The sequence below is a fragment of the Arachis stenosperma genome, chromosome 6 (assembly GCF_014773155.1).
Source record: "Arachis stenosperma cultivar V10309 chromosome 6, arast.V10309.gnm1.PFL2, whole genome shotgun sequence".
NCBI lineage: Eukaryota > Viridiplantae > Streptophyta > Magnoliopsida > Fabales > Fabaceae > Arachis > Arachis stenosperma.
The window spans coordinates 128934683-128945498 of NC_080382.1; the positions used below are offsets into that span (position 1 = coordinate 128934683).

Below are 10816 nucleotides of genomic sequence, written 5' to 3' on the forward strand. Positions count from 1 at the left end.
TTAATCAAATTGCTCTAATATAATCAAAATTAGTTATAACTAGTTATAATTGAAATTAATAATTTTAAGCTAAAAAATAATTTATAAACCAAAACAATATCTTAAAAATTATAATTATAAGAAAAAAATTAATATTTTTGACTGATAATAATTCAGTAATTTGACCTTAAGTATTACGTATTAAATAATATAAACGATCATTTCATATTATTTTTATCTAGTAAATACTTTTGGAAGAGAATAACAGAAATTAATGTATTATTTTTTGAGAAAAGCTAAACGATCATTGAATTTATTATTATTAGCAAGTATTTTTAGTTATTAGAGAAAATGACAAATAGGTCTCTAGCTATTTTTTTTTTTTGCGGACATTTTTATATTTAAGGATTAGAAAATACATTTATGTTCCTGACCCCTTCAAAACGTAGACAAATTTATCCCTTTGTTGAAGTGATTCTGTTGGACCCCACAAAAAAGCCTGACGTGACTCCCGTGGCGCTGACCTGGCCGTTTCGGGAGCCCACGTGGCATGTAGCTTTTGAAAATAGGACATATTAGTCCTCTAACACCAAAACAATGCCGTTTCACCAAGGACCCTCCAGACACACTTTTATCCCCTTATACAATACCCATAACACCCATTTAACCTGCTCCTTCAAAGTTTTATGAATTTGCAACTGCAAAACCGTGAAGCATGAGGGAAGACTACAGCTTCAAGCTTCATTATCTCCTCAGTCAGCAAAGAAGATCAATTACAAGTTATTTAAGCAACAAAATAACAATGGCACATTAATGAATCATGTATTTCAATAAAATATAATATTAGAATCTAACAGCAACTACATTTATAGCTTCCGAAAAAATCGAAGCCTACAAAATGAAGAGCAAGTGATTCCAATCCTGCTCTATATCCCTCTCAACAAGATCAGCTTTCTGAGGATCAGCCATTCAAATTGCAATAAAATGTGCTTCCAAGGAATGAATCCAATACCCATTTGAACAACACCTCAAATCAAAACAAACAACACCGTAAACCAACCTCGAGCCTATTCCCATGAAAAACTCCAATTCAATTCAACTCGGCACTTCCAAACCCTCAAGCAAACAAAACAAAAGTTGCATTTGCCTACCCCATAGCTGAGAAATGAACCTTGCAGTTCAAAACCACCTCCATAGTCATAAAAAAAGAAAGACTAACAGAGATAAACGTCTCAGTAGATTCACAGTTAGCTTCAAACTGGCTCAAAAAACCCTAAAAACGTGTATTTTTCAAAAAACCTCGAATCCCAAGAAAATATTGAGAATTTCGCCCCTCAAATTTTCCTTTTCTTTCCCGTCTGGCGAAACGGGTGCAGTGCCCAAAATTCAGAACAAAACCACGACGTAACGGAAATTTAGAGCCAGCAGCATTGCAAGGAATCCCCGGAGTTCCTCGAAGACCGAGCCATTTCTTAAGGATTACGACAGGGGACGGAGAGAGGAGGAGCTTGTTGAGAAGTACGAGGAGGAAGGCTCTGGTTTCCGAGAGGGAGAGGAAGCTAGGGATTGTGATGGTGTGCTTCAACGACGTTATTGCGGAGGACGATGAAGTGGAGAGCCTGTTGAGGGCGGATGTGTCGATGCGGACATGGGCGAGGCTGGTGGTGACGGCGGAGATGATGGAGGAGAAAGAGGAGCCCTTGCCGCCGAGTGTAACAGTACAAAGCCCAGCCATCAGTGGTGGATGGTGAAACTAGTTAAGACTTGAGACAACGGAAGCAGAGTTTTTCACCATAACCTAATTAATTCTCTAACTCAGATATGGGTGTTATGGGTATTGCATAAGGGGATTAAAGTGTGTCTGGAGGGTCCTTGGTGAAGCAGCGTCGTTTTGGTATCGGAGGACTAATATGTCCTTGGTAAAACGGTGTCGTTTTTGTGTCGAAGGACTAATATGTCCTGTTTTCAAAAGTTACATGCTACGTGAACTTCCATAACGGTTAGGTCAGCGCTACAGGAGCCATGTCAGACTTTTTCATCGGGTCCAACGAAGTCACTTCAACAGAGGGATAAATTTGTCCACATTTTGGAAGGGCCAGGAATATGAATGTATTTTCCAATCCTTGAAAAAGAAAATGTCCATAAAAAAAAGGTTAGAGACCTATTTATCCTTTTCTCTAGTTATTATTTTAATTTTTGTAGTTCAAAAATTTAATAAATATATTTTTAGTTTATATTTTTAAACATTAATAATTAATTCACAACCAACAATAATAAATTTGCATTCTAGCATTCCTCTTCCTTTTGTCTTTTTATTTATTAGACGTATAAAATACAACAAATTTGAGATTAGTTTATATGTTAAATTATATGAGTTTAATTTTGATACATCAACGGTATAAATTATTTTACATCGTTATATATTCACATTTGTCTTTTTAAATAATTATTTACACAGTTTATAAAAATAGTAATTATTTTTTATGATGTGACCGTTATGTAATTGAAGGTACATGTAAAATTGATTTAGACAATATATCAAAATTAATTCAAATTATATATTAAATGTCTCGAAATCTGTTAATAAAAAAAATACAAATATAAGCTCATTTTTTGCTCACTACACTAGTAACTCCCTGCTTCAGTGATCAGTGTCCCCTCCCCTGGCGCTCACTCCTTTCAACTTTCAACTTTCAACTTTGCTTCTCTCTCTCGACTTTCGCGTCTCCCTAGTCCCTTCATTCTTCCCAAAAGAACACACCACGGAACCAAAATTTAAACTATTTAACATACACCGAAAAATACTCCGGTGTGACGCGGCCGTATGCTGGCCCCCACCAACCTCACCTGAAACGGAAAATAATATATATAACAAGCAGCCAAAAACCAAAACCGTACAATAATGACGGTGTTTTCCGGCAGCAGGCAAGTGTTTCCGATTGACTTCGAGGCGGAGGTCTCGCAGCGCCTTCTAGAAGCTTCTAACTCCGGCGATCTGACCTCCGCGCTCTACTGCATCGCTGATCCCTCCGTCGACGTCAACTTTGCCGGCGCCGTCACGCTCAGGACTCGCCACGCGGACCTCGTCCCTTTGCCAGAATCCGCTAGCCAGGTCCGCGTTGAGTTCCACGACTTCGTCACCGACGTCACGCCGCTCTTCCTCGCCGTACACTCAGGGAACGCCACACTCGTCAGGAAGTTACTGGTAACAAATTTGAAATGCTCCTTCTAAACTCGTTTCGCGGTTATTTTTTATTTTATTTTTTATATTTTTTCAGATCGGTGATCGAAGTTTTGTGAATTTCATTTCACTGTTTTGTTGTTATCTTCTTCTGTGGTTTTCTTTCTCTGACTTTGAGACAGTGTTATTGCTTCACTAACTTTTGAAATGTTTTGTGATTTTTCAACTATGTAAATGGAGAATTTGAGCATTCACTAATATTTGGAATTTAGACTGTTTTATTTATTTGCTCTTAATATTAACTGGCAATTACTGATAACAGAGGTTAATTGTGATTTTATTACTGAAAATGGTGGTTTTAACAGTGATCTTGTTGCTTTGTGTTGCCTTCTTCTTCCGAATTGAATTTTGAATTTGGAATGATGTGTTGCTTTTTATGCTAAAGCTGGTTGTGACTATTTACTAGAATTGCTTTTTTTGTTTCCTTGTAAAAGTTTCAAACCAAAAAAAAAAAATATTTAGGTTCTAAAATGGAATTCATCTTCATTTACGAGGAAACCTAAAAAGGTGATGTTCGATTTTGAATTTTTGAATCCTCCTCATTTTGAGTGATGCTGCTTTTTTATAAGCTTCAGTAATTGTCTTGCTAGTTGGCTAGTTGCTACTTATTTACTCCTGCTTAATTATTGCATTGCTTTTTTATTTTACCGTTGGGGTTTTAATTCTCTCAGTCAACATTTCCTCCTCCATAGTCATCCACTTCTACTCTCTTTTTGACCTTATCAAAAGATCTCGAGAGATTCTTGCAACGAGTCATGTGCACAATTACTTTAGTTTTAGTATAAATAAATTTTGTATAATGCAAAACATGTAACGTTAATATACTATAAATTTTAAAAAATGGGTTGAATTAATGAGTATTCTCATCAGAACATTGATTAAGAGTGAGAAATAAAAATTAATTATTTAATATTAAATATATAAAAAATTTAAAATTTAAAATTTATTTTTATATTTTATAACTATTTTTATAATATTTTTAACTAATGGCTTTAAACACGTATTAGTAAGATATAAATAATCTCTTCCTCAAAATTCGAAAAAAAAATCTCTAAAGTGACAATGTTAGTAAAGTGGTAAAATAATGCTTTAATTACCTTTAAATTTGTAATACTTATTATCTGTGAGTTCCACTATCTTAATTCAATGGTGATTAATGGTGTACTTTTTTCTCCAAAGTGACAATACAATTTTAAGGACGCGGATCCTCAAAATCCTTAATTGTTTCTCAATTTACATCGATGATGGGACTTCGGAATTAAGCTAGGGACAGGATAAATTGGTCTGTTCCTCTTTGCTTTGCAAGATACAAGATATTTTGGCGGCAGTCGCTTTATTTTTCCCCAAATAAATAAATAAAAAGAAGATAGTGAGCTGATTTGTTACCAAAAGAATAGAGGAATTAAAAAAAACCGTTTACATTACAAAATCAGTTAGACAGTTACCATAACTTTTGTGCTGCATACAAACTTTTTTTAAATATTTTAATACAAATATTCTCTTAATTATTAAATTTTAAAATAATTAATTATCTCTTAATAACTTTAAGACATGAAAAATGTCACAAGAAAAAGTGACATTAAAAATATTAAGAAAAGTTTTAGAATGACATACTATTGCTCTATGCCAGAAGCACAAGCAGAGAAGTATATATATCACCGTAATTTAATAGTGACGAGTCAAATACTTTCTCTCTCTTCCTGACTAGCATAGTGAGTAGCATCATTGCATCAAACATATCTTATGTGCCCCATGTTGTGTTGCTTCCGACAATTGTACATAGTGCAATTATTTTTCTTTACACAATAATGCAATTCCTGCATGATGCATCATTGAACCCCCAAAGGCTCATGATTATATTCCCTAAGTTTTCATGTTTTGTTTGATTGACTTCTGTTACTTACATTAAAAAGTTAAAACATCTATTTCACCTGACAACTAAATTCTTTTTAGCTATAACCTTTTCCTTTCCTTCTTGAGTTTTGGTTTTATTTAGTTATTTTTTTTTTCTTAAAAAATGACAGGGTAAGGGAGCTGATGTAAACCAGAAGCTCTTCAGGGGCTTTGCAACGACTGCAGCAGTAAAGGAAGGCCATATTAGTATCCTTGAGATGTTACTGAAAGCAGGGGCATCACAACCAGCATGTGAAGAAGCTCTTGTTGAGGCAAGCTGCCATGGGCAAGCAGGGTATGCTGAGTTACTCATGAGCACTGATTTGATCAGACCGCACGTTGCTGTTCATGCTCTTGTGACCGCATGCTGTAGAGGATTCGTTGATGTGATTAGGATGCTTATAAAGGTGTGTGTTCTGCCAATGATTCAAACATGCCAGCCTGGATATACATTGTCAATGAAAACTTCTTAAGATATTTCCAAGACTGAGGTCACATATTGTAGACAATTATCTTAACCCTTCATTTTGTATGAGAATTGGATTATGGGTCCCATGATCAAAATTAATGGTTAAGATGATAGTGTCTATACTCTATATTTCAACACCAAAAAGATGGGTTTATTTATCATTGTTCATAAGAAAATGCTTTTTAAGATATGAGTTAAGTATTGGATTATACGTTAAAAAGTCATCTTTTAATTAGTTGTAACCATATACAACCTGATGTTACATGGAATCAAGATTACCCAATAATTTCTTCATGGTACTCAATAGCATCTGAAATTATTTGGTCCATCTTATCTTAAAGAAGTTGGCCTCTCATTCTTAGAGTTCAACAAGTTTAACAAACAGATTCCCAATTAACATAATGTCTGCTGGGTAATCTTGGTATTTAGGTCCATTCTCTGTAGGGAGAAATTAACTAAAACTTTTATGTACTTGAAGAATTACTTTTGGAACTTAAGGCGTACAGTTTATTGTAACTACTTTTTTCAAAACGCTAAACTAAAGATAAAGATTATTTTGCTGTTGGCAGCGCGGTGTGGATGTCAATGCAACAGACCGGGTGCTTTTGCAGTCACTTAAGCCTTCTCTTCATGCAAATGTGGACTGTACTGCGCTTGTCGCAGCTGTAATTCACAGGCAGCTCCCTGTTGTGGATTTGCTACTGAAGGTAACCTTTTACTTGGACCTTTTCAAACCTTTAAATTTGATTAATGCTTATCTGCCCGGTAGTTCCTATTGTTTAGCAGCCTATACTTCTTTGCTTTTTAAGAACTAGGATAGATGCAGCTACACAATTTAGGGTATAAACCAATGCCATTGCCAGTACAAGGTGTTCACTAAAGGTCAGATGATAGCACCACCAAAAATACAGTTGAATCCCCAAGGCAGTTCAGAGAATAAAATAGAAATAGAAATGTACATGGAATACTTATATATAATCAATTAGAGAGACATTAGGCATAAACAATAGCATAGATACCTTTATAACATTTAAATGGAAAAAAGCAACAAACTTCAAGAGTACAACAATGATAAAATTTCCAAGGGAGTGGAAACATGGGATGGCATAAAGAAAACAGTACCCATCAAAAAACCATGCAATACATCAAGTAAATTTCCAGTCATAAACTGAAATATAATTTCCTGCTTAAAAAATCAACCGAATTAAACAACAATTACACAAAGGGAATCCCAATTTCCACCTCCAATCTCTTATGTAAAATTCACACCAGTATTCTTGGTCAACACCTGGTCTCCTTTAGAAGTAAATTATATTTGGTACTAACTGTATCCAGATTATGACAGAATACTTTTGCAAGAATCACTTGTCACTGTTTAGTGTAAGAAAACTATCTGTGAATTATGAAAACAATGGGATCCAACACCTCACCCCATGGCTTCTAGTAACACATTTTGTCCAGCCTTAGAATGACAGCATGCTCTATATTACCACTTGATAAACCACTCCTAGTGTTGAAATGCATTATATCTTAATTTTGATAGAGTTTCATTTTATTCCCGTTATTGGTTAAGTTGATATAACTATGGAAGCTAAACTTAAAACCAAGCTAAACTTAAATGGATATTTTAAAGAGAGAGCTGGAGGAAGTAAAGAAAATATATACATTTTACTTTATAAAAAGACAAGGTAAACTTTTCAAACACACCTGGCTTCTTAAAAGCTTTGGCTTGTCAAGGGTGGAAAATATCACTTCATGGATTGGGAAATCTAAATGCTCCTGCCTGCATTTCACATATGTATTATTTTAAATCAAGCAGGTGAGACATAGAAAGCATATCAACACTTGCATCAATATTTATGTATCTATATCTATAAACAATATATAACGAGGATACCAAACTGAGTTTGGTGTCCAAATTTTTACCCTTTATCATCTATAACTACTTTACTGGTTATATTTCTTTCTTCCGCAGACTTAAATTATTGTTGCATCTCCATTTCATTTTTTATTTGATATATTGAAAAAAAATTGAATTAAAAAATATACTCAAACCAAAATCAATATAAATGTATCAATAAAAAAATACAATTTGATGGGCATCGAGTATCCAACAAGTTGCCAGTAATTTTAATACTGAAAATTATGTTGGTTTTTAGAAATAGGAACAAAATTATTTCTATGGTTAAATTTTTAACATTTGATTATTTCACTTTACGGATTTCCTAACTGGATTTATCTTTCAATATCAAGATTTGATCCTAAATGTGACATGAACTTCACTAAGTCCTTTTTTAAACTTAACTACAGAATGGTGCTAGGATAGACTCTGAGGTGAGGCTTGGAGCATGGTCATGGGACATTTCAACTGGTGAAGAGCTTCGTGTCGGTGCTGGTCTGGGAGAACCATATGACATTGCCTGGTGTGCAGTTGAGTATTTTGAAAGGAGTGGTGCCATATTGCGGTTGATCCTACAACATATCTCCTCCAAGAATCCTCACCGTGGAAGAACCCTTCTGCACCATGCCGTCCTTTGCGGCAATGATGAAGCCGTCAGAGCACTCTTAGAATTCGGTGATAGCGTGGAATCTCCAGTCAAAACAACCAACAAGGCTGAGTTCCTTCCTTTACACATGGCATCCCGACTTGGCTTTCCAACAATCATTCAATGCCTTATTGATTTTGGTTGTGATTTGAACTCAATAACAGACTCAGGTGACACAGCTTTGATGATCTGTGCAAAATATAAACAAGAGGAGTGTCTCAAAGTACTAACAAGGGCAGGTGCTGATTTTGGTTTGGTGAATGTTTCTGGTCAATCTGCATGTTCAATTGCAGAGGCAAACAAGTGGTCACATGGTTTTCAACAGGCATTGTTGGATACAATCCGAAAAGGCAAGATACCAAAATCCGGCAATATTTCTGTGTTTTCGCCGTTATTGTTCACAGCTCAAGCTGGGGATGCGGAAGCACTGAAAACTCTAGTTGAATCTGGAGAGTTTGATCTTGACTATCAAGATGAGAGAGGCTTCTCTGCAGTTATGGTTACTGCTCTAAATGGCCATGCTGAATCATTTCGGTTGCTTGTATATGCTGGTGCTGATGTGAAGTTATGCAATAAATATGGTGAAACAGCAATAACTCTATCTAAACTGAATCAGAACTGTGATCTATTTGAACAGGTCATGCTTGAATTTGCAATTGAAAAGGGCAATCGCAATGCCTGTGGCTTCTACGCTTTACATTGTGCAGCTCGTCGTGGCGACTTGGATGCTGTCAAATTGCTCACAAACAAAGGCTATGATGTGAATGCCCCTGATGGGGAGGACTACACTCCTCTTATGTTAGCAGCAAGGGAAGGCCATGCATCCATTTGCAAACTTCTGATTTCATGCGGTGCTCATTGCAATGCTAAGAATTCTAGAGGGGAAACTCCACTTCTATTTGCAAGGAAATCTTCAGGAGGGGCTAAAAATGAAGCACAGGCCGTTATTCTAGACGAATTAGCGCGAAAACTGGTGCTACATGGCTCCTATGTATTGAAGCACACAAAATGCGGGAAGGGCTCCCCACATGGGAAACAAATAAGGATGTTAGGATCTGCAGGTGTTCTTTGTTGGGGGAAATCAAGCAGCAGAAACGTGATGTGCCGTGAGGCAGAGTTAGGGGCAAGTTCGACATTACGTAGAAACAGGTACAAGAAAGGTGATGCAGATGAACCTGGAATGTTTAGAGTGCTCACGAACAAGAACAAGGAAGTGCATTTTGTGTGTGATGGGGGTTTAGAAGTTGCTGAGCTTTGGGTCAGAGGTATAAAACTTGTAACGAAAGAGGCTTATTTTGTTAAGGGATCCATCTCATAAGTATAGCATTGTGGAGGGGGGTTGTTTAGGATGTATAGATGTTTTGAATTAATAGTTTAATACTTCTTCTCGAAGTATTTTAGCTGCTCTTTATTATTGTAGAGATTTTAATCTCTAGCAGTTGTACATCCTTTTGTTTTATTTCGTTTCTTTTAGGACGTGTTGGCTTACAGATGCTGATTGCATGTGCTGTGTAGCCTGTGTTTACTTCATTTTAAGGTCACACCTCCAACACTGCAAGTTTTACCAGATTTACCTTAATACTCATTACTCAAATAGGTTTCTCACTTTCCCTACTAGGCTACTAGTACTAGTCTACTAGAGCACCAATATTATCTAGAATAAACGATAAATAAATTTCTGACTTTTTATTTTGAAGATAAATAAATTTTCGACTAACTAAAAATATAAAATTTTTTTGTTTTTAGTATACGAGACATTTATGTTTGGTTGGAAGGAAAGAAATAGAGACATCTATGTTTGGTTGGAAGAAAAGAAATAGAGAGGAAGGAAATAGAAATGAAAAAAATTGAGTGAATTTTTATTTTTTTTAGAAGTGTTTGGATGAAAGGAAAATAAGAAGGAAAAAAATGTTATAAAAAGACAATTTTATCCTTATATTATAAATGATATAGAAAAAAGTAAAGGGGTAATATTAGAAGTAGAGAGAAATTTAGTTTTCTTTCAATTTTTTTTCCATTGTTGGAGGAAAAAAAATTGGTAGGTCCCACCAATATTTTTCCATCCATTTTCTTTTCTCTCCCATTTCTATCTTCAACCAAATAAGGAAAAATAACTATTTTCCTTCCTATTTCTTTCCCTTTCTTTTCCTTCTTCCCATTTTCACCTCAAACAAACACACCCGAGACCGATTTGTCTTTATATATTTTGAACAGAAGGACTTAAACATTTCATATTTTAGAAGGTCAGAGACAATTTTGTATTTTCAATTAGTCACAGACTTATGTGTCTTTGAATTAAAAAGTTAGAGATCTATTTACCTTTTTTTTTTCTATTATCTAACACATTATAAATATATGTCATGATTATTAATGTAATAAATTTTATTTTATTTTAATTTTATCACATAATATAAAATATTTTAAATTTTTATAAAAATATTTAATTAAAAATTGTGTATATATTTTATAGTTTATTGCAATAAAATTTTTTATTTTAATATTTTTATTATTAATCAGGAAATATATAAAAATTCAAATTAAATATTTTATAAAATGTGATAAAATAATAAAAATAAATAAGATTAATTACATAAATATATATTTAAATTATGTATTTTATATTAATATTATTATTTAAATCAATTAAATAGTTATTACTAATATATAATATTATAATAATTATGGTAT

At 34.3% G+C, this 10816-nt stretch overlaps 1 protein-coding gene across 1 annotated transcript; it reads left to right on the forward strand.

Annotated features, from left to right (window-relative positions):
* Positions 1-2646: 2646 nt before the first annotated feature.
* LOC130935873 (uncharacterized) lies at positions 2647-9697 on the forward strand. Its single transcript, XM_057865784.1, has 4 exons — positions 2647-3184; positions 5245-5520; positions 6152-6289; positions 7893-9697. The coding sequence occupies exons 1-4, from the start codon at positions 2882-2884 to the stop codon at positions 9444-9446; spliced, it is 2271 nt and encodes a 756-aa protein (XP_057721767.1). The 5' UTR covers positions 2647-2881; the 3' UTR covers positions 9447-9697.
* Positions 9698-10816: the final 1119 nt, after the last annotated feature.

Coding starts and splice junctions, on each gene's coding strand:
- LOC130935873 (XM_057865784.1), top strand. CDS start 2,882: ATGACGGTGTTTTCCGGCAGCAGGCAAGTGTTTCCGATTGACTTCGAG. Junction 3,185..5,244: donor CACTCGTCAGGAAGTTACTG/GTAACAAATTTG, acceptor AAAAAATGACAG/GGTAAGGGAGCTGATGTAAA. Junction 6,290..7,892: donor TTGTGGATTTGCTACTGAAG/GTAACCTTTTAC, acceptor ACTTAACTACAG/AATGGTGCTAGGATAGACTC.